Source organism: Pleuronectes platessa, chromosome 7 (genome assembly GCF_947347685.1).
Source record: "Pleuronectes platessa chromosome 7, fPlePla1.1, whole genome shotgun sequence".
Taxonomy (NCBI): domain Eukaryota; kingdom Metazoa; phylum Chordata; class Actinopteri; order Pleuronectiformes; family Pleuronectidae; genus Pleuronectes; species Pleuronectes platessa.
The window spans coordinates 6,708,841-6,733,318 of NC_070632.1; the positions used below are offsets into that span (position 1 = coordinate 6,708,841).

Genomic DNA, 24,478 nt, shown 5'->3' on the forward strand with positions numbered 1-24,478 from the left:
ACTCAACTTGTTAGGAGGTTTAATTAATCCTTCTTCTTATTGTCATTATTATATTCATTTAAACATTCTATAAAGCCAGTAAAATATCCATTCTCATAACATACTTAATAATATTAGGCTAAGGAACAGGGTATACATAGAACGCTACGTCAACAGATTGAAATAATGAGACGTCACACCCAAATAAAAACAAAAGTAAATAAGAAAAGACAATTATCAGAGAATTATATTAGGAAATACTGCAGCACACATTAGCTTTATCGACAAAGAATGAGATTTTACACCATACAGCAATGGACACAAAAGGGGGTCAGGGTTTGATGCGCTCTTAGGTCTTAAGTTAATGTAAATAAACTGATCAATCACTTGTTGTGCAAGTAGTTATCTACACGCTTCAGCTACACTAGCTTTCATTCTGACGGTTTGGGGATTGTGACGTGGAACTTGAACTCCAGGTAAAGATGGATATTGTTTCTAGTGTGAAGAGTCTGTATTTGAACATGGCTTTGGTCTACTACTTCCAGATTCTATTCATTCTATTCAACACTAAAAAAATAACGGCCTCTGGCTAGAGACCTCTCTGAAACTAGATTGAAAAGCATTGAGAAGAATTCCCTTCTTGTAAATTAGGACCAAAACATCTAACACCACAGCATGTTTGGGTTTTAAGATTGGTAGAAATTAATCCGAATCCTTGCCTGGTTGTACAAAATTTGAAATAATGGAAATGCTGGGGAAGAAGATAATAATTGATTTTGGTTCTTTAATTCATTCGCTGCATTCACCTGACGCCCTGTATCAGTGATGGCATCAAACCTTGACCACCTCACCCTGAATCCCCCACAAGGAAAAGCCAGCAAAAGGAGCAGATCTCCTCAACCAAAGGTTACAAATGAAAAAAAGAAACACACACACACACACTCTCATCCAAAAAAAGAAGGGCTTTAAGAATATTGTGTTGCTGTAATTGTGTGTTTCCCGGTGACGGAGAGCTCGTCTGCACATGATTCATCCACATTAACACCTGCTCTGAACCCTTTTTGTAAAGCTGCGACTTTGCCAAACATTTTTCTTTTCACCGTTAAGAGTCTGTCTGTTTATGTTGCGTCTGTTCACTTCCTAACTATTAACCTTAGAGGAGTTGTGTGTTTGCTCTCAGGAATGTTTCCTAGTGTTTCTCCGAGATTATTATTCACAACAACACCACGAGCAAAACTCGGGAAGTTGATCGATTCAGTAGAAGAACGCCAGGCTCTATATAGAGAGTGAGATTCTGCCTTATTCTGTTTTCTCTGATTCGAATGTCACCTTAAAGCTTCAGAGGTATCCTTGTTTTTTAGTTTTTTTTTTAGAAGGCAGTACTCTAACAATAAAGCCACTAGCTGGGCAGGCTACACTCACCTCAACAACACACAACATTTCTTTACACTCTACTTAAGAACATTTTGGTAATTGTAAGGTCAGTCGATCTACGTTAACGCTCACATGTCTGATTCCCCCCTCTTAAAAACCAAACACAAAACATTGGTTATGTGAAAGATGAACACACATCATACACGTCACGTTTTCCTCCACAACGCTGCGCACACAGGGCTTCTCTTAATTGGATGCTTTCATTTGTGAAAATAGTGATTATTCTCTAAACCCCCCCCTAATCATGAGGACAGTGGTAATTTGACATTATTTGTCTCGTATGGGATTCTGCTGGAGAGCTGATGTGTAATTATTGCATCATGCATGGCCACAAACAGTGAAATCAAATGAGTGGTCACCCACAGAGGAGAGAGAATCTAAAGCCATTTCAGATGTCGCGGGTCACATGTTACATTCATTTTGTGCGGGTGACCACATTTTTAAAGGTTTACCTGGTACTTTTTTCCTTTTGTCTTTTTTTGATTAATTCATTTTTAAAAGATCATTCTATTCGATGTCACACCATAACGTTTTTTCAACAAATACACCGATAAAGCTACAACATGAACAACATAAAAACAAAATAACTGGCTTATAAAACAATTTGGAGAGAGGAGGTTACTCATAAAAATAATAATAATCATTGATCAGTCAGCCTATCGACAGGGGCCAAGTGTGTGGAGTCAAACGAAACACCAGAGAAAGTTGAATGTGTTGATTTGAAGTCAAGATGGAGCTGTGTGCGTTAGCTACGTGAAATCCTCTCCGTGCAGGAACCCGCTCGCTTGGCAGGTTTTTTAAAAACATCGACATGAAAAGGAGTTATTGCCTATCTGCTCTCGCGGTGGTGTAGAGAGGATTGCTTGTACTGTTCTGTGCTGTGCTGTACATGTGTCAATCTGTTTCATTCTTTGGTGGGAGGAGCGGACAGAAAAGTCAAGAGCACAGCGACAGGGAAATTCTGACAGGGGGTGGGGGTGGGAGGGGGGGGGGGACAAGACAGCAGTGTATCATGGGTAACGCCAAATTCCCTCCAACAGTGGAATGTTTCAGTAGTCTGTCTCAAAACAGAGGAGCCAGAAGATTTTTCAATGACAATAAAATAATAATAATAATCATCTCCCTTATGCACGTGTGCTTAGGCCCCCAAATGACGAAGAGGAAATTAAGTAGATCAAATAAAATAAAAGATAAAAAGACAACGAACAGAACAAGAGAAGATGTAACAGGCAACGTTCAATGTAATCACATCTTTAAGTGCCCGACCCAAGGCTTTGCATGCTGGAGCTGATGGGGGGGGGGGGAAGTGGAGAGGGGGAACAAGTACCAGGATGATGGACCAAGTGGCACCCTACATATCTATAAGAGCCCCCCCCCCCCCTGTTGGATTATCATCAACTCAACACTTACTACCATCAGCACTTTACACAGGTGCACCCACCTCCATGGAATACTAAATATCACTGTACATCAACGCCCGGGTTACAAAGTAGAAATGAGCCTGACATTTAATAAAAACACACACATACTCTGATAAAACGTCCACAAGAATTATTGCAACAATCTCTAAAAAATGAAACACAACATGTAGCCTACTACAGCCATGTCCAAAAGAGTTCAAGATAAGGTTAAGTTAAAAAACAAAACAAAACAAAAGAAACATAATCACTTCAAATGCAAGTACTGTGGCATACCATGAAGAAGAGGGGAAGGCCTTCACTAAGAGTTCGGATGTGCCCACGGTCAAGAGGACAGAGGTGAACAGAGGAGATTATTTGTATCGGTCGGCTTTCGAGAATAAATGAAATCGAGCAGCAAACAGATAAAAAAGCGACAGCCCTATTGGTTCTCTAAGTGTTCGGCTTCCACGTCCGGCTGGCGTGGCGATGTCTGTGGTGTGTCTGGTTTTTCTTTCCTTATTTATTTTTTTATAATCGAAGACAAATGGACAGTGGAGACGAATCGTCCACGAGGCGCCCTTCCAGGTGTACGCTCTGGCATTTCCCGTCTGCTCTGTTTCCTGCAGCTCTACGATGACGAAAACCTCAAAACACAACGAACGACTTCCCAAAAAAAACAAAAAAGACAATAAAAAGGCTTCATGTCAGAATTCTACGTGTGCGTTCAGGTAAGGCGGTGCCTCCTACGACCACCCGGGCTCAGTGTTACTATCAACCTGCTCAGTGCCAACTTGCTACCCTTTGAAGTCTCATTTAAGATAGAGAGTTTGCCCCCCCCCGCAGTCCCTACCTAAACTGACCCCACGCCCTCCACCGGTCCCTTCACTACACAGCATCTCTCTCTCTCTCTCAAACAACCCATCGATCCTCTGTCTCTCTGCTGCAGCCGGGCTATCGCTAGCCTCACAGACTCACCCTCACGGCAACAATCACTTTCTGTCAGGCCCTTCTTTCGGACTAGCTTTTAACCTTTAAAACAACAACAACAACAACAACAACAACAAAAACGACCTTTACTGTGTCGCAAAAAAAACATTGTACTGCAACTCATCCCCTGGAAAACCGAGCGAAAAAATCTCTGCTCTGTAATCACGACGCATGCATTCCCTTGTGTGATTTCCCCCCCAAAAAACAAATATATGCCAAACAAACGCCACATGTCGGGGCTCCACCGTGAGAAGAGGTTTACAGCTACAGCTATAATGTACATTTTTCCTATTTACATGAATATCCAGAGCGCGTGTAACAAGAATTTAATCTACGACTTTGGTAAGTACCCCAGGCAAGTTATCTCATGCACACATCATAAAGGAGCTCAGCGTGATACCGAAGCCGACGTTAATCTCCATTAATCTATACGCTCACGACGAGAAACAGCCAGGGCTGAGCCTACACCTGGAAGAGAGCTACGACTGCCCCGACCCGGATGGAGAAACCAGGGAATCATGTCTCTCTAAGTATAGCTATAGTCTCTTGTGGCTTCAGGGATCCAAGCCGAGTAAACTGTGTTGTCATATCTGTAAGGCACTACGAGGGAACAATGGTCAAAAACCTACAGACTGAAGAGGGTTCTGAGGGAGTGGACTACACACGCATGGCTGACAGTAGCACACACAGACAATCACGTTGTACATGCCTATGTTATTATAACCACTTTGTGCAATCACATTGAAAAGTAAAAAGGAACAAATAAATCTATTGGTATCAGGAGATAAAAGAATCTTTCAAACAAACAGGTGCTGACTGCTACATTCTAAGAACGGGGCCCCAGCTAAGACACCTAGCTAAAACTGAAGTATCATCGTAAAAGGTGAAACCCAACAAAAGAAAAAACAAATATCTATAAATACACTAAAAAGTTTGTTGTCTTCTGTTGGTTATATTTCCAGAAGCCTCCTCGACCGGAGAAGGTGGAGTGGGGGAAGATGCCTCTCTTCTCTTTACTCCCCACGCCATGAATGATTTGGAAATATTAAGACAGTTCAAGGCCATCAATATTTTTTTTTTTCTTTGAAGAGCAGCAGGTTTTCCGTATTTCACCTTCTCCCAAAAACATCTCTTGGGATTCCAAACTTCCAGTCAGTAACCCCTGTTCAACAGTCACTTCCCAAATTGAAGAGGGGGGGAAATAAAAATAAAAACAAAACCGGAAAATCTCCGCTGTCCCAAAAGGCCTCGTTCAAAAACCTCCCTGTGAAACTAATGAGACGTTTCTTTCCTCGTAAAAATAAAGCGAAGAATAGGGAAATAAAAGCAACAAAAAAAACAAAACTGGCCCTTTCAGGAGGAAGAAAACAAAAGTGAAAGAAAACATCTTGAACAGTTCCCCTCAAAAAAACCAACCCCCATCTTTCCTTTCCAGAGAGGCTGTGAATCTTTTCGTTTGTTTTTTCTCTCTCGTTACATCGTCAAGTCATACGTGAAGTTTTGTGAGGATTGCATGTTCCTCTGTCCCTGTGTATGTCTGAGGTTGAGGAGAGGATGTTCAGGGCGTCGAGGGGGGGGTGCGGGCGGGTTGGAGGGGGAAGCAGCAGTGCTGGGTCAGGCTCTCCAGTGTCAGTCAGTGTCTTTCTCTAGAGGTATGGGTACTGGTTGACCTTGGTGGGGCTCAGCGGGTATCCAGTGTAGACAGCGGAGGCGGGCGAGGCGCTGATGTAGGCCTGGTGGGCAAACTGGGCCTGGTACTGACTGTGGTGCATTGTGGGCGAGGGCAGCACGCTGTGGCCCATGCTGACCGGGACCTGGTGGACGAGGCTCGGCGGGTAGCTTCCGTGCTGGACCGCGTGGCGCGCCGTGCCTTGCGTCGCCACCAGGTGGGCCACTGTTCCGGTGGAGCCCAGAGCAGCGGGGGCTGTGTAGGCGTAGAGGTGGGGCTGGCTGGGCAGGTGTGCGGCAGCCAGGTGCGCGTGGACGTTCCCCGTGTGAGAGGGGCTGTTGTGATGGAAGGAGTAGGGGGCCTGAGTGGCGATGGTGGGGGTGATGTAGGCCTGCTGGCGCCGATGACCTCCGTTTCGCTCTGCTACCATGTGCTGCTGGGCCTGGAAGAGAGGAGGACAGAATGAAACATCCCAAAAGGTTTAAATACTCATGTTCCTGAGGTTGTTCACACACACATCACACTGATCGACATGTTTCTCTTTACCTGGCTGAGATTGAGGGGCTGCTGCTGGAGGGGGTGTGGCCCTGAGCGCTGCTGTCGGTAGGACCCGCCTCCAGTGATGCAACCTGGTATGTGATTATTGCCAGACATCATGTTGGATTTGAACTTGTAAGCTGAATTATGATGGTTCATTGCATCTGCAGAGGAGAGGACACAGGATTTGGTGATTGGGAAGCAGCAGCTTTTATAAACTAACAACATAGTGTGAGGTGTCAGGGTCAGGAAAGAGATTGCATCTCTTACCTGTCATCAGGCGCTCACATTCAATCGGGACCTCGATGTTCTGGGTCTTGAGAGGGGGGATGATGATGGTGCGGGGGTTCCCGTTGTTGTAGTTGTCCAGTATGGTGTTCTTTGTGTCGTAGCTGTTGTTGTTGGGGGGTCTGGACTGCACAGTGTAGGGGCTGTTGCTGGAGCAGTCGGAGTCGGGGGAGTCGTGGACCGTCACGCAGCTGATGACATTCTTCCTTTGCTTTGAAGTTGAGCTGGAGGAAGAAGAGGAAAGTAACTTAGAATGATAAATCGATTTCCAATAACTAGGATCACATTTGAGACTGTAGTTCAATTTGACTACATCTATAATTATCAATCTTTGATCAGGCCAGGATTTATCTCTCCAGGTTGTGGGTTAGTGGCTCCAAAGTGAAGGAGTTTGAGAATCTCAGGGTCCGGGTGCAAGCATGCTACAAGGAGCTAAACTACAAGGTTTCCAACCCTGGCCAATCACAGCGAGCTCTGGGAGGTTACCGGACAATCGACAATGTGAATACAAGCAGAAGAAATGAGTTCAGACACACTGAGTGAACATGTTTCTCTAAAGTGAGAAAAAATCTGATTTCTTTTAGCAAGTAGCAAATCTCTCTTTTGAATTTGCTTGTTAACTTTCTGTCACTTCTCATTCCAGCTTACATCTGATACCAACACATTGCACCAGCTGGGTTATGTCACCGACATGTCATCATGCTTATTTGACTAATTTAAAGACTTCAGATCAAACCATATTTTACAGATACACAAAGATTTGTTTCTTGAAATGCCGACAGTACGTTATGTGCTACTCTGAATCCTGAAATGAAAGACCACAGAATAAAAAAGATGACAGAGAATTCTTAGTTTGCTTGGCATTGGTGAGATCATTTTCTTTATCCAGAGTCAACACAGATGAACGCCATGTTTTTGCAAAGACTCTTTAGTCTTAATCTGAGCTGATCTAAGTCTGTGGCCCCTTGAGATGTTGTTATTATGGACGTTAATGTTAATCTCTTATGAATGAGCAAATCATAGTAAAATGAAAAACGTTGTGTGTGACACGAATCCCATCAACAAACCGTTTGTTTTGTTTTCGGTCCTCTTCCTCATCCGTGTCACTGCTGATGGTGATGATGCTGACTGCCGGACTGGGCGTGTCGGGGATGATGATGGTCTGTCTGGGGACGTGGTGCTGGTGCTGATGGTCGCGCGTGGTGCTGGAGGCCTGCTCGGCTTCGCCAGCCCCCCACCCGCCGCCGCCACACGGCTGCGGGGGCGGACAGTTGTTGGGGGCCGAGCCGTTCTGCAGCACGGCACAGCGCGGGGGCGTGTTCTCCTTCACCCTCTTCGAGCGCTGCGGGGACAGCACGGCCTGCGAGGACGACACCTCATAGGCCGACATGTTCCTGAGGGAGAGACAGAGACGGGGTGAGGACAGAGAAGCCGGAGATCAAAAAACCTCATAAATCAAAACCAGACTTCACGATGTTTGTGTGATGATCGTTTTCTGGCAGGATGGAGATTTATAGTGAGACTGTTGAACAGTACCTGGCAGTCATCTGGTGCTGTTTGTTCTTTTTGGAAGAGGAGTTGTTATTAGTCGAGTGTTGCCTCATAACATGTGCCACTCCCACATTAAGCGTCTGGTTGGATGGGAGTGTGACGTGCCCAGCCAACAAGGCTGGCTGCTGCATGATGGGATTATAATGGCTGCCATGAGGGTGGGGATTCCTGTAATAAAACCACATCAGAAACCAGTAAGTAAAGAAATACTGAAAAAAACACATTCATGCACTGTATCAGATCCAACACAGGGTCGGGATAGAGGAGGAGGACAGATTGAGTATTTCCCTCAGAAGCCAGCCGGTGGCAGCAGCCAACTTTTCAAAAGACGACCGAAGGAGGAGAGGGAGCGAGAGCAGGGGGGGGGGGGGGGGGGGGGGGGGGGGCAGAGGAGCTGACACCAGCAGCTGTGGAGCGATAGCTCTGCAGAGGAAGTGCGACACTTTCCCGTCGCCTCTCAGAGGACAACAGAGCTGCCACTGGCCGGGGAAGGGAGGGAGAGGGATGGGGAGGGTGGTGTCTGGTCACAGATGGACAGCTCTGAATGCATGTGAGCGTGCACGGCCCCAGCAGCCTTCCCCACGTTCACATTATATACCTGCATCCTCCCCATCTCCCTGCAGATTGCCCTCTCCCACCTATCAATCCACTCATTAAGTCGTCTCCCTGACAGGCTGTACTCCACATGATGTCTCTACATATACATATATCCCATCTCCCTGAGGTAGAGCCGCTCTTATAAAAAGCTCCAGCATCCACGTGGGGGGACTGTGATTCACTGAAGATAAAGGACGAGCTGTCAGGGAGGTACAGACTCCACGGTCATTCAGCTCGATGCCGTGCCATCTTCCTATAACATGTTCTGACCTATAAAGGCCATAAAACCACTGCTGGCCTTTGAAATCTATTTATCTGACACCACACAACTACACACTATCCACTTACTGGATTATGTGACTTGGATTTACAGAGGGCTGTGATTTTCAAACTTGATGTGTCAACCTTTCGGAAAATATTCATCCTGCTAAATCCTGTGTCAAGAAGGGTGGGTCCAAAAGAAGTGTACACCACAATATTCAGACATCAAAGTATCGGTGACGGATTAAACTGGAAAGAAGCCAGTTTTATAAAAAATACAAATCAGAAAGGAAGCAGTGTTCACCTCCAGTTGGCGAGAGATTGTGCGCCGCTCATGGAGTCGGGGAGGACAGTGGCATGCTGGACTGAGGTGTGGGTGAGCTGCTGCCAGGCTGGAGGCAGCAGGATCTGCTGGGTGCCGCTGGGCCAGGCCTGCTGAGGAAGGACAACACAGAGCGGGGGAGGGACACAGAGGGAGGGGAGGGGACGGGGAGGGACGGGGATTGAAAGGACAGAAATAGGAGACACAAACAAATTTGTCAGATGCCATGTTGGAAAATAGTAAATATATAAATTTCATGAAACCTGGATGGGAGGATGGGACAGTTAAGGAAGAACCAATACAAGTTTGGTGTGGATCCGTACAAAGTTGTAGATTCAGGATTTGTTTTCACTTTCGTTGATACTTTGAGATTTTTTCGGGAATATTCAGATGAAAAATATCACATTGAAGGGACTGTTATCCATGAGTGTGCAGCTTGACTGAATTTAAAAGGGACTGTTGGGCGTTGGCGGCGGTTTCACGATCTACTGACTGACATTCTGCTTTTCACAGGACTGCACATGACCGTGATTGATTTTTCATTCTGTTTTTTTAACAATCAGAATGTGTGAAGAAGAGAAACTCAGCGGACCAGACTGATGGGTTTGCGGGTGTTGTGATAAATGACTGTATCTTCTCAAAAGTGCGTAACAGCCGGTTCAAACTTGCTAGCGGGCATACGAAATGAACTCCACCAGCTTCAAGGAGACATTCATCGACAAAAGAGATAAGAGCAGGACTTAATAAAGATGTAGCGCGGCTCCTCTCTTTGTGTGCTTGTGTATGAGCGACTGAGCCTCCAGCTTTATGTGTGTGTGTGTGTGTGTGTGTGTGTGTGTGTGTGTGTGTGTCTGTCCTCCAGATGATTATGCGTTGGACCTAAGTCAAATCAACCGATATTCTAATTAAATTCATCAGCCTATTCAAGCTGCTTATAAAGAAGCTACTTTGTATTTCTGATGCGGAGCTGGAGGAGTATCGGGCATAATACCCCCCCGAGATGTGCCAGGATGTGTGTGTGTGTGTGTGTGTGTGTGTGTGTGCATGCATGCCTGAGCATGTTTGTGCGCTACTGTGTGTGTGTGTAACCCTAATAGTTTAATGCAGTGCTATTGATTAGCACTTTAATGTCAGGGCTAATGAATTGTTCCTTTAATACCATTTGCACATCTATTTACAACAGCATCAGTATGTGCTGCGACGCAAATGTTTAAACAGAGGGAGAGGGAGAGAGAGAGAGATAGAGAGAGAGAGAGAGAGAGAGAGAGAGAGAAGAGAGAGTAGGAGAGAAAGAGGGAGCACGCTAAATGCAAAGCAGGCAAGTAGCAGAGCAACTTTAATTTAGTTTAGTTTTATCTTTAACTTCATCTGAACCTTTACCTTAATTGTCATTTGTTCCCACTATACTCTGACTTCAAGTGGCTGCCCTGCTCTGTCCTCTGGCTGCAGGTTTGTGGATGTTGGATTGTTTTTGTCTGAGGTCGGCTGCAGAGCTAAGAGCCGCCCGTGTGTGTAGTTGAAGTGCTGCAGGGGGGGGGGGGGGCAGCTGCAGGCCAGCAGAGCTCCTTGTCTGTGCGCTGATGACTGACGTCTCTAATGGAACATTCTGGAGCTGGAGATGGTCTTACATCTAAGAACACGTCCAAGGCCTTTTATCAACATGCCATTAGCAGTCACTAATACATCCATCCATCTCCTGCTCCTCCTGCTGCTCCCTCTATCACCCCTCCTGGCACTCTACATGCCTCTTGTACAAGGCGTCTGTGTTGTGTAACCAGCCTGTCTGCCCTGAAATGGTAACCCAGTTAAGGGACCGTTTTCTTTCTTCTCCGAGCCCACCATCACTATCAGCGGCCCACCGCCTCCCAGCTCGACCTACACTCCCTGGGTGAAAACCCTTTGTCACCTCGGGGCTTTGAAAGCCCCGGCTCTCACTCCCCAATTGTTTCCACATTTTCTGCATTCCTGAACCAGATAAAGGTCCTGCTGGTTTCGCTGCCTCCCTGCTCGGAGCCTCCTTCCCTCTGCCTCCTCTCACAGCACACCCAGAGAGCTCGGGGGGGGGGGGTCACCTTGCATGGGCCCCAGGTAAGCGCAGGGTGCAGTTGAGGTGGCGGTGAGCAGCGGGTGGGTGAGGGCACAGGTGGGGAGGATGCAGGAAAGAGGCAAACAATGCCTCCGCCAAGCCGTCGAGACCTCCCACAGTAAAGCAATAAACATGGAGAAACAGACACACACCCAGTTATTAGGTGTACTGGCCTATATAAACCATCTGCTTACGTTAACTACTGTCTGTTTTTGTTTAACATGCGTGCAGACATGAGGCTGCAGTGAACACCAGCAGGACGGGGAGGCAGCATGTGATCTATACGTGATGCGTCAATTACAGTAGCTTGTATTTTCCCGAGGAAGACAGAGATGTTTACATTTGACAGAGCTATCGTATCAATGAATCTGGGGACGTTGTGAGTTATCTGGTCATGCAGAGCCTCTGCAGAGCTTCCCCTGACCTTCCAGGATCCTCTGAGGCCTGTAATTTGGAGCGCCTGACTTGGAACCAGCCCTGGAGCTAATCACCATTTGGTATCTGACAGATTAACCCGCCATAGAAATACAGCCATGCACACACACACACACACACACACACACACACACACACACACACAGCCGCTTGCTTCCTGCCTGCCTACTGCATGATTAACTGGAGATAAGGGAGCACTTCAAACTCCCTGGATTCTCAGGGATATTTAAAGCCCTCATGGAAATTTCCATAGGGAAAAAGACGGTGTGGCAATGGAAGTGGTCGACAGCGTGCACGCCTGCAGGGAGAGTGATGCACAGTCACTCCCTGTTACTTCCAACAACTGTATATTAGCAGCTAAAGCTCCGGCTCCAGTGTGCGGGCTCCAGTGAAGGCCCACTCTGTGTGAAAGGCTCCTGCCTTCGTGTGCATCAGACCGTGGCAGCCTCAGCCTCCAGGAGAGCGGGTTAGCAGAGGGAGCGAGGGGGGGGGGGGGGGGAGAGAGAGAGAGAGAGAGAGAGAGAGAGAGAGAGAGAGAGAGAGAGAGAGAGAGAGAGCAATGCACAGAAGAGTGCTCAGGAAAAAAAACAGCTGCCAGCAGGAGCAGGGTCACGAACACTGAGTAATTTCCAGCCTCCATCGATAAGATACTATTCTTAGTGAAGGGCTTGTGAAAAAAAAATAGCATGTGGAGAGTTTGAATGTGAGCAGCTCCAAGTTGCACAGGCAGCTGTATTGTTTAGACCCACAAAACTCTTTCAGTTTTCTTCCTACCTGTGTGAGCAGACCGGGTTGGATCTGCAGGGGCTGGGCACCAGGGGCCTGCGTCACGATGGGAACGGCGTTCTCCATCCGCACAGAGTAACTGGTGTGCTTGGAAGGGGACGCCTGCAGCCCTGTGCACAAATTAAGTACATACATCGAGGAAGTCAACAAATGAGTACAGCAGTGGCCTCCGCATCGACAAACGACCTCGTGCTGCATCTGCAAACTTCCACATATAATGACCTATACATATAATGAAAGCTGATGTATCTGCATTCAACAGATGTCAAAACCCCGTGTTCAAATATAGCAACGCTACCAAGAAAAACAAAAACAGTAGTCATGGCAATGGAATAAAAAATTGTTAAGGATAATAGAATCAGCCATTCCACAGAAAGAATAAATAAACCGATACGATAATGCCTTGGAGACCTTCTGTCCTCCCAGTGCAAACACAGAGGACACAAAAGGGGTGTGAGTAGGCATTTCACAAAGATATTAAATTTCCCTTTCAAATGATGAACCGCCTCATCAACTTATCATTAAATCACGGCTGCTCTCTGTCTGTCTGGTGATAGGCTCAAGCTGCAGAACAAAAAGACAAATGGGAGTAGAAGAGGGACTGTCTGGGCCCAGAGACAGAGACAAAACAGACCAGTGATATATTTATGGCATCAGATAAATGCTTAAAACAAAGGCTGCTCTTAGGTTTTAACTAATTTGCAGTTATCTTGTGTTTTCTCCTCAAATCACAGGCGATTCTGTTTCATGTACCCCTGACCTTGTGTTTCTCACAGATCACCACACGGCTCACTTTGGCTCATGCACAGTGACTCGTCAGTTCCCTCTTACCTTGGAAGCCAGGTGGGCAGACGATGAGCGCCTGCTGGAAGGGGTCGGGCCGGGCGGCGCAGAGCTGAGGAGCCCCCGGCTGCAGGGGCATGCTCCTCTGGGCCACCGCTGCCATGGAGGCAGCTGCAGGCTGGTAGAGTGCAGATTGGTAGTTTAGTATGGAGACATCGGGACTTGCAAAGGAAAGGGTGGCATTGTTGGTGGAGGAGGGAGCCAGGTTGGCGGCCTAAAGGAATGATGGGACCAAAATAAAAATCATGAGAGTGGAGGTAGTGATGGGAATGACAGGGACGTGGAAGCACTCCAAGGAGGGAGAGAGCGGAATGGCAAGCAGGGTAGGAAACAGAAAAAAGAACAGAGATACAGAACAACCGCAGGATGGAGAGCAGGGCATCCATCACTGATGAGAGCCGATGGAGGAACGAGGAAATTGAACGAGTGATTTGAACACGTCTTAAAATATGCACATTGTTGATTTGATTAATTAGAGGGAGAGAGGGAACGTGAGGAGAGATGCAATCAATGCAACAATTCTTAGAATAATCAATCATCAATGAGCAAAATGCCACCAGAGCAAATTCAGACAGAGATTTAGATCTTGTTTTGAATCTACAGTGTTTGCTGCGCCTTTATTTAAGATTAGAATAATGTGACACTTAACAGGAAATGTACATTAAACATCTATATAGTGACAATATACTGAGTATGAATGTAATGATGCTTAATAACAGCAACCTTTTCCCCTATTATCACATTTAAATGAGCTTTAAAGACAAGAGGAGCTTGTGTTATGATATCTCACATGTTACAGAACCATGAGTCGATATAATGAGCTGCAGCACAATGGGATGTCACAGCTTCACTCCCTATCTCCAAATCAATACGACTGACAGGAGTAATATTTCACATCCCTATAATTATGAAAGCTTATGTAAGGTAACTCCAGCGTGACCATTAACAAGACATGTGGAATACCAGGACCGCCCTGGAACCTCCCAGAGACAAACAAACGCTTTTTAAAGAGACCGTTTGCTCGGAGAAGTATTTGCTCCGCGAGATGCCGTCTAATTTTAGCCCTTTCATTAAGCGTACATAGGGGTTGGAGGGAAATACAGAGACAGCGCTTTCATTTTTCATTTGCTCTCTTTAGCGTGCTCAATGCACACCGGGGGGAGGAAACATAATCAATATGGCACACTGGCATTCATCATAAACAAGTACAGAAGAAGGGAAAATACAAGGGGAAGACGCATTCTGAGCCTCGCAAACGAGTCCAGCTGAATAAATCACTAACTTAAGTCTGTCTATATGCTCAGGGAGCCCGGGCGGCGGGAGAGACAAGCCGAGGGAAACGCTAATCCATTTAGATCACAGCAAGATGGGGATTTTGTCGCAGGCTACACGGCGTGAGTCGGCTCGATACAGCCGGTGATAAAGAACTCTGTTTACTGAAGAAAAGGGGGTGAGGGCGAGAGGGAGGGAGTTGTAACTAAGCGCACTCCTCGAAAAAAAACCTTGACCCGAGGTAGACAGAAGTCAGCAGATTCGATTCACCGGCTGAACGTGAGTAAAGCAGGCAAAGCACCACCGGCTCAAAACCCAGAGAAACGGGAGGAAAGAAGAATACACCAAAAAAAAATAATAAAAGAGAGAGAGAGGAGGACAGGAGGGAGAGGAAGGGAGAAGAGAGGAAGCCTGCTAAAGGGATTCTTAAGGCCTGGAAGCCCCAGAATGCAAGGCAAGCAGGAAGTAGGGGCTTGTCATGTGTGTAATCAGCACTTTGTGACAATCCCACAGGACCTGGGGCACAGACAGAAACGCAGGCAGACAGATATAAAGTACATGCACCGGGGCTGGAGGGAAACAGACAGACGGGAGGAACGGGGGAAAGAACAGAGAACAAAGGGACACGTCTCCGCTCAGGGGCTGAGAAGACGCTCGGGTGTTTTTGATTGAGACGACATTTGACTCGTCGTGTTAGCCAACGCATCATTCATACTGTTTCTTAAAGAGGATGATTCAGCTTTAATTATCCATCCTGACACATTCTAAACACGTCTATTAAATACTTTTACCTCTTAAACATGTATCTGTTATCGAGAGTATCTAATTTACCATGTTCATTTACCTCCTCACTGTGGAAATTGCAGTAAAACCGAAGCATCTATAATTCACACAGTCGACATCAGTTCATTATCAGTGGCGGCCACAGGGAGCACCCTGGTGACTGATGGAGTTTGAGTTCTTTACCTGGCTGTGCACAGTGTTCAGCTGGTTGTTGAAGGTCATGGTGAGGTTGGTGGAGGTGCTGGGGGCCACGTGGGTGATGAAGGGCGTCTTGCTCTGGTTGACCGGGTCGTACATGTTGACACGACGCTTACAGATCTCCATGTTTTGGAAGCATGACTTCACGCTGCACGGGGAGAGAGAGAGAGAGAGAGAGAGCAGGGAGGGGGGGGGGAGAGAGAGAGGGAATGAGCGTCTTGAGTCTCAGGACAGATGTTGCCTCCCTGTTCGAGATGATAACCATGCAAACAACACGAGCTCGTACTGTGTGCTGTGCGGGAAATCGAGGAGGTGTGACATGGTGACGAAGGGGTGGTTGAGCGTTTCGATGGGGGTGATCCTCTTGTCCGCGTCGATGGTCAGCATCTTGGTTAACAGGTCGATGAACTCCCGGCGGTCGGCCTTCTCCGCCAGCATCTCGGTCCCCTCCAGGTCCGAGGACATGTTCACCTGGACGCACACGGGCACAAACACACAAACACACAAACACAGGGTTTCAAGCGGGTGATTGAGTATTCAAGGTCTCAGATGTTTGTACAGACGACAGAGAGAAATCGCTCCTGCAGTTTCGTTCCCATAGAGAGACCTATTAATACTCACAAGGCCTCATCAGTTAGGGTGTCAGCTTGTGTGCTGCAGAGCCCGGTGATAACCTTGCACCTTGGTGACATTATAAACATTTGCACTGGTATTCATAGCCGCCCCGCCTGAAATATCTCCTGGCGCCTTCAGCTGAGATTTTTATCTATTTCCAAAGATGTGAAAACAAACAAAAAAACACGACGCCAATAAATGCTGCCATTAGCCGGGGGTCGTAAAAAGAAGCCTTTCACGTGGGACACAATTTCCTCAGTGCCTCTGAAAGAGCTGACATGAGACAACTTAACCTAAATCTGATCTGAGGCAGCTCCGGGAAGCCGATGTGGAATATCACGTTGCTTCATTTCAATTAAACACTGCAGCAGCTTGGGTTGTGGATAAATACGAGGGAGAGAGGCACATATTTGTTTTAATGCAAAAAGTACATCGCTGGCAGGAATTGATTTGCTGGGCAGGGAGCCACCTCTGGGTTCTGGTTTGGCTTTTAAGGTTCGAGAAGGAATGCGTGTAATGAAGGAAGCAGGACAAGGTCATGATATATCCTGTCTGGGTTTTAAAAGCGAACAAGCAGGTTGTCAGGCGATGCGAGGACAGCGACGGGGGACGGGGGACAGGCGGCCTTGTTTATTGTGACTGCCATGCAGAAGGTAGCAGGCCTGTTTTTCATAAGGACGCGGCGCTTATCTGTAGGCCTGCTCCAGGGGCTATCAGATGTGCTGCCCGTCAACGCTGCAAATCTGATTAAATTTGTCTTCCTCCGTGCAGGTTATTCAGGCTCTGTAACCATTCCTCTCCGCTTGCCATCTCCGCCGGCTGCGATAAAGGAATAATCTGCGGAATGAGGCGAGAAATAATCACATTGTCCTCTGCCAGTGCAAGAGATGACTTTGGGAAAATGTACACATGCACAGTTTGGTGGCACATGCAAAGCGGTTTTGGAGTCGGCCGGAAGGTTTTGCCACAACAGTCCGGATAACAGGAAGAGTGAAAAGGGAAGCTCGCTGTCACTGATTTCATTTAAACGTGTGAATTTACTAAAAAGGAACCACGACTTCATGCTTTTCACATTTCCAAATCTTAATGAAAAAGGCTGCATATGAACACAGGGGCTGCAGCTAACACACGGTCGGCCTCGCGTGTCTTGCATGTCAACTGCTGTTTACAGCGGAGCGAGGGCAGGGATGGCAGCTGTCGAGCGGGGGGGACAGATCGGGGGTGCACCTCGGGAGACGCAGGCCCATCGACTACACGGCACAACACCGAGCACGGATCCATCTGTACAAACTTCATGTCCCCGGTAGGAGGAGGAATAGAAGAAAAGGAAGAGTGCATCGCTGTAAGTGCGTGTAATGAGGGGACGATAAGGTGAGGGACATGCTGCCCCCCCCCCCATGGCTCCACTGCTATCCGCAGAGATATTGAGGGATTGCAGATGAAAGTGAATCCACATTCTCGCCTCCACCTCCACCGTGGTTCCCTGAATTTGCTGTAAGACGGTCTCTGATTTACTCAAATTAGATATACTTGTGACTAAAGCCTCCCCGTGTGTTTCCCACGACTGAGAGGAGGTTCATTATCTCTTCCTGGTACCTAGCCCCTTCTGTCTTGCAGGGCCTTCAGCTAGATCATCCATTATACACGCGGAGACACATGTCCGCGAGGCTGACTTGTTTATACGGTCATAATAGTGAGATAGGGGCAAAACAGGCAGTTTTTTCTCCCACATTAAGCTTGTGCTGCTCTGCGGTGGCTCCTCTGTGTTTTTGTCGTCAGCCCCGTCTGTCTGCAACGGAGAGAGGAAGATGGGACACAGAGCTTGAAGCGTCGGAGACAGAGATGACCCAGGGGATATCACACCAGTGCAGGTTGGTTTCATTAAACCCTCCGTGAGAGAGAGTGTGTGTACGGTAACTGTAAATTCAACAAACCCAGGCAGCTTCCTGTCCCAGCCGACAGCATGTTATTCCAGACAGGCATGACAGCGGCCCTGGGCGCTACTGGACAACCATAATTGTCTCCATAACTTAACTGGTTTGGTGTGTTGCATACATCCACACAGACAGCTTCAGACCGAGGCTGCTGCTGCTGCTGCTGCTGCTGCCGGCTTTGCACCGAGGCGACCGTGTTCCAAAGGAAACAATTCACCTGCTTAGCGCTTATCTCTCGGCGAGTCTTTTTTTTATTCTCGGAGGCAGGACAGAGGAGAGCGATGACAACAGAGTCCCTGTCGAGAGATCCTAAAAGGGGGCCTGGGAAAAAACATTGTAATTTCCCATCACCGCTGCCACGTCCGCCAGCAGAACCAGTATTTGGCCGAGCGAGGGCGAACAAAACAACACTCACCATCGCCCTCACTGTCAGGCACGTCCTGTCAAAATGTCAGGGCTGCATGTGAACTCATCAGATGTGGCCGAGTTCTGTGACAACACTGCTCCATATAGACGTCGGCTATATAAGTCACTTCCTTGGGTTTATGTAAGATCTCCTAAACAGATTCAGGCAGGTGACGTGCAGGGCCTGCATGGAGCCAGGCGCTCACCAGCTGAGTCATGCAGACACAGCGTAGTGCGGGTCCTTCTGGAATGTGTGCACGTATGTGTTTCCTCCTTTGCGTTTGTGTGTGTGTGTAAGAGATAAACATGTTTCCCCCTTGCCCTTGACTTGCTGACATGCGCCGCAGATGTACAAAGTGAAGAGGCAGCCACAACACTCATTCCTGCCTGAATAAGAGAGCAAACTGCACTTCTCCAACAAGCTAACCAGCCTCGCCACATGTTCGGCTCGAGTGTCCGCCTGTGACTTATTAGATCGTGGTTAAGTCGAATGAGGAGCAGAGGCGGACCCGAGGAGGAGGTTTCACCGAACAGCTGCTTTCATTTCGCTCTGTAAACCTCTCCATAGCAGCGGAGCCGAGCTGCACCGCATCTGGAGCCGGAGCCGTGGAAAAGGGATAAATATTTTAAAAGGACTTCACATATTTTGATGGATAATTCTCGGGGTGTGATGGATCAGACTGGCCTGAGATCTGAGCGCCCCCCCCCCCCCCCCCGGTCAGAGGAAGCTTCATGTGCGAGACAGGCGGATGTGATTGAAGAGGGTGTCAAAAAAATATTTTCGTGGGAAGGGAAGAGTCAAGCTTCGTGATTCTGTTCACAGCATACCTGCGCCATATCGTCCAGACAGTTGAAGATGTACTTTCGAGCCTCCTTCGACTTGATCCCCGTTTCGCCCTCGTGGTCCTCTTGAGTCTGTGGGAGACAAGAAGCAGATGTTCATCCCCAAAGCCCCATCACACTTCTCCCCTTCTGGAAACGCACTATTTACATTTGGCTCATTACGGCCTCTTGTTGTTGACGTGCAGCAGGACTCGGCTCGCCCTCTGAGCAACCCTGGGGTCGCACACAAACACTCATCTCACAGCCAGGGAAGACGGGGAGACTCACACGCTGCGCTACACACAAAAAAACGTTTTGCACAAGTTCACGGGGCGACTCATTTACATAAAGTTTATGGAAATGAAGAAGGCAGGAATGAACGCTCTGTGAATCCTTCTCTTTCAAAGGTGGAACATTTACACAAAACAAATCTGCGTGGACTTCAGGAATCCTCCTGACTGAACACATGATCGTTTTAATTAGAGTCAGCGAAGCAGAGGAGCTGTTTTTACATGGAAACACATGGCAAGGTCAGAGTGAAGCTGAGCAATCACTCCTGAGATAAAACATGGTCACAGGACCGAGCCTTGATGTTTGACTTTCCACCTGAAAATCAAGATGAGTTACATCAGGGGTGAGTTCAGATGAATTACCAAGGCCGTTTTGCTTCTCTTTCAATTCCAATTGATTTGTTAAGATAGTTTTTCTAAGCAATCTGTTTCCCAATATTTGATTCAACCGTTTGATTCTTATTTCCTTTTAAGCAGTGGACAACAGGGAGAAGCAGATCCATACACCACTAGATATAATAAAGTCATATTTCCGAAAACAATGAACATCATACGCCATTAAATTGTATTTCAGCAGCAGCATTACTACAAACCCGATGGCGCAGTATTAAAGTAACGCTAACCACATTAGTTCACTTGTCCACAGGCTGATAAGTCTTCATAACTGTGTCTCATCTCGGGGGCGGCGTCCTTCAGAGGACACATTTGTTGACCAATTACGTGACAGCGGGCGTGATAGACTGTCCCAATTCGAAGGTTCCTCCAAGTGCGGCCGACAAATGTGTCCCACCACCCCCCCGAGCAACGGAGGCTCTACCAGGTGGATCCGTCCCAACTTTTCCAATGAGTCATTCCACTGTTTTTCCAAGAGGTAATAAAGGTGAAAAAAAACTTCAGAAGAATTTATCCCCACGAATAATCTATCTGTCTTTCGACACTATCTATTTTTAACTGACAACAATGTGTTGTCAAAAGGCCTCAGGAGCTCACATGCTTTAGTTTTCATTCTTAGAGGATTGAGAAATTCTAAATCTAAGCAAGCTACGTGAAAACCTGTTTACCTGACACCTGCTAGAAGCCTGTGGGCAGCAGACTTGAAAGAATCTTCACTATGCACTTTAATACGTCTTCATTTCACTATCACCACCTTCAGCTGATGTCAGTGTGGTATGTTCATGGGCCTCATAAGAAACCCCTAGACGTAGCCTTTTTAAACAAAGAGATCCGTCCAAGGCAGAGACACATCGTCGCACCCTGCAGAGATGGATCAGCGTTTTCGATTTGACACAGTCGAGAAGTTGGCGCGCAAATTCGCAGCGTGACACACACACACACAGTTTTAGTTAATCAGGGTGAAAAAAAGAAAAGAAAAGGCCTCCTCATTGGGTGGCCTACATAAAGGGACGGTGGCAGGGGGTAAGAAAAGACTCGGAGCTCGATTCACCAGGCTGGTTTTCCATTTGCCAAATCCTCTCGCGCTGATCCATTTTGCTCTGATTATCCTCGTGCTGCTTTGTTTCTATCCAGGAATAGGTCCGTCTGTGGCTCACATGGTGAAAAGGGAATATTAACATCAGCTTTTGACCTTTGTCCTACAAAGATGTCTCTGCCTGAGAGACACGATCGTGAAATAATAAATGTTCTATATTTCATATCATAGACAGATAAGCATGTGAGTTCATACCGTCATTAAAATTGATTTAAAGTGTAATAATAATATAAGAATGCTGTTAAATAAGGTTCATTTGATGTGTAATGTAAGTAGTCACATTACACAAAGGTTAGGTATATAAGATTTACATTATTGGATATAGCTAACATGGACGCAGAGAAAACACATCTGATCCTAGAATAACCACGTTCTGTACGGTAACTGTATTTCATTGTTTGTGCATAATACTTGTTTAAGTGACATTTTCATATTATATTTATTTTTGGCACAGTTCTTTTTATCAACGTACATTAACTTGCGAGGCTTTCAGAGAAACTACGGAGCGATGTACGTCTGAACCCTTTGTTCTTTTATTTTTGTCTAGTTTTCACAGAGACTAATGAGGAAAACAGAGTGGGAGAAAAATAAATCTTCAAAAGGCTTCTGTGCGTTTCGTGGCCATTATCTCATTGAACCTGGTGCAGCTACAAAAGATATTTCTCTTGATGCCTCCGGCTGGGAGTCTTTGTGGGCGTGTGTGTGTGTGTGTGTGTGTGTGTGTGGATGCATCTGTGTCGTTCCAGCTGTACCTTGAGTCTCCAGAGGGGGTAGGTGGAGTCGGGGTCTCTGTTGAAGAACCTGGTGGTCTTCGTCCCTGCACTCAACAGATACTCTGCAGGCAGACCCTGTGTCTGGGAGACGTACCGGATCTGCAGGACAGACGATGAAAGATGCAGTTACATCACATGCATGACTGAACCATATTTTTGCATTTAATTAGAGAGAACTGTGAGCCCCCCCCCCCCCCCGCTGCAGAACGGCTAAAACTTTAAGAAGGATGTTCTTTTTGGCAGTTTGAGAATCTGGGCTGACATTAACTAATCCAAAACGTATCTGGCTGATATATGCACAGCAGCCGAACAAGACCCCCGCTCAAGAGTCGGAGATTGATTTGAGACTTGTAAATGAGACACTTTGCTAAGTTTTCAGAGCCCGTGAAAAACAAAAAAGGAAGCTCAGACGTGCTTGTTCAGTGATGGAGCACCACTCGCTGAAGGTGTCCCCACTGAGCCCCCGTCTGACTGATAGAGAGTGGGGAACACGGCGATGTCTTGCTCTGGAGCACAGGGGCTGCGCTAATTGGACAAGTGGCTCTGTGGCATCTGTTCAGATAAACAGGGAGGCTGCGCAAGAATCATCAGGGGCTGTCAGGGGGATTCGAGAAGCAGCCCAACCTCAGTGAGAGCCGAAAAACACACACACACACAAGTAAACATGATCGCACGGCAGCACAGGTTTTCGTGGGTACGGCTACAACCCCCCCCCCCCCCCGACATACTCAATCACGAGTCGCTCAGGAGCCGGGAGACGGCAATCATGTGTTACCTGATCGAACTCCGAGGCTCCGGGGTAGAGGGGCCATCCCAGGAAGAGCTCCGCTATCACACAGCCCAGGGACCACATGTCGATGGCCTCGCAGAACGGCAGGCCCAGGATGATCTCTGGAGCCCTGTGGAGAGAGAAATGGAGACAGAGTTGTTTAGTCCCAAGCCCGAGCAGAGCTGGTGCTTCATCGAGACACTGCGTTGACTGACAAGGACACAAAATGTAACGTGAGGAGGAAGTTATCTCTGCCGAATACGAGCGAGCTACAATCGCCACAATCCCAGATTTAATCACACAAACACACAACAAATTAGGTGCACTCCTTTTTTGCTGTTGTTGTTGTTGCACAGACCACAGTCCCGCAGCACAAACAAATGACTGAATTAATTTGCCGCCGCTGAAGGCTCTCATGTCGGCAGTTTCAGAGGTGGCACTTTGCAGAAAACCGATTAGCTCCTGTTTGTATAGCCTGTTCAAGGCGGGAACGTTGCCCCTCTATTCCGCCGTATTAAAGGTGCAAACAAGGCTCCGTGGCGGGAGAGACACAAACACTGTTGAGCTACATATGAAGCCTCTGATTCTCAGCTTTAGAAGTTACGCATAGAGGCAGCCAATGGGGGGCATAATGAGGGGGGGGGGGGGGTCTCCTGAACAGCAACATACTGGGATCTCCATGCAGGAGCACCAATGAGCGATCCCCATCTCAGGTTGTCAACCACAGCGACTGCATAAAAGGTAGAAATGTGTGTGTAACTGTGTTTCACGAGCCACAGCCTCAGAGCCATGTGGAAGCAATTATGCCGTGAAAAGTAAAAACCAACAGAAACATTCTCATGAGAACTCAATGAGCTTCATCTGGGCTCCTAATAGGCTGCGTTTGAGGTAATAATACCTGAGCTTGATTCCCAGACACACACATGCAGTGATGCGCCACTTTAGACCCATTCATTGGTGGAAGAGCTCAGTGTTTTTGATTTGATGAAAGAGAGGAAATGTTGTTTCAGTGAGTTGAACAGCACTGCATTCCCCGACAATTCCCAAATTTCACTCAGCACATTTTATGTCCTGTCAGAAAGACTAATACACTTCTTGTGAACTCGAGTCTCTGACAGGATTTAAAATAACCAAGAACACAAAAAACTGCTCACTTACAATCCAAACCAGTGTCAAGAGGCCGTCATCACTTCAGTCGACTTTAGGTTCCTGACAAAATCTACGTACTTTTCTTCTAAAAAAAACGTTTTCTCTGCAAAGTGAAAGAGGCAAAGCTCTTGCTCTATCTGTAACTTCAATCAAGACTCAATTGATAAAAGCTAAAATCCTCCTCTATCAGTTAATTACATATTAGCAGCGTGACACACCGATCACAGGGGCTTAGGGCTCATCTTGGAAAGTTTCTCGTTCACAGCCGAGTTCACGATGCTGATACTGTCGCGGGCTCGGGCAGGGCTTTTCAGTCGCAGGGAGAGAAACAAGGGGCCTGGCCTGGGGCCTGCTGGAGCTGTAGGTACCAGGGAAACAGACAATGAGGAAAAGAGCATAGAGGAGGGGGGGAGTGATGTTATGGGTGTTTTTAACAACCTGCAGGGGGCGATGTTTGAGCAGTCTGAGGGCAGCTGGAGGGTTTAGAGGAGAATAAAATGCCCACACCTCAGCATTTAAAAGCAAATTTCTAACTGAAGCCCACTGCCCCCATACTCCCTGATTCACTGCTTGCAGACGCTGGGTGAAATCAAAAGAGAGCAGAGGCGATTCCTGGTGCACTGAGATATGGTTGACATATAGAAGCAGAGGACGGCAACAGGATAGACGATTAGGAGAAATAAAAACCAGTACAAGAAGAAGAGACCGAGAGACGGGGGGGTTCACGAGAGGGCAGAGACAGAAATAAAGCAAATGCCGAGGAGCGCCTGTCACAGACGGTGGTTATTGAGGTCTCGAGGGCAG

The 24,478-nt window shown here is 47.2% G+C and overlaps 1 protein-coding gene across 1 annotated transcript; it reads right to left on the reverse strand.

Annotated features, from left to right (window-relative positions):
* Positions 1 to 1,231: 1,231 nt before the first annotated feature.
* On the reverse strand, positions 1,232 to 22,749 carry hipk2 (homeodomain interacting protein kinase 2). The gene is made up of 13 exons (XM_053428000.1): positions 22,532 to 22,749; positions 21,736 to 21,855; positions 19,211 to 19,297; positions 15,715 to 15,899; positions 15,414 to 15,576; positions 13,164 to 13,389; positions 12,321 to 12,442; positions 9,008 to 9,138; positions 7,831 to 8,013; positions 7,362 to 7,688; positions 6,277 to 6,518; positions 6,016 to 6,170; positions 1,232 to 5,911 (listed from the first exon to the last, which is right to left on the reverse strand). The coding sequence occupies exons 1-13, from the start codon at positions 22,607 to 22,609 to the stop codon at positions 5,447 to 5,449; spliced, it is 2,484 nt and encodes an 827-aa protein (XP_053283975.1). The 5' UTR covers positions 22,610 to 22,749; the 3' UTR covers positions 1,232 to 5,446.
* Positions 22,750 to 24,478: the final 1,729 nt, after the last annotated feature.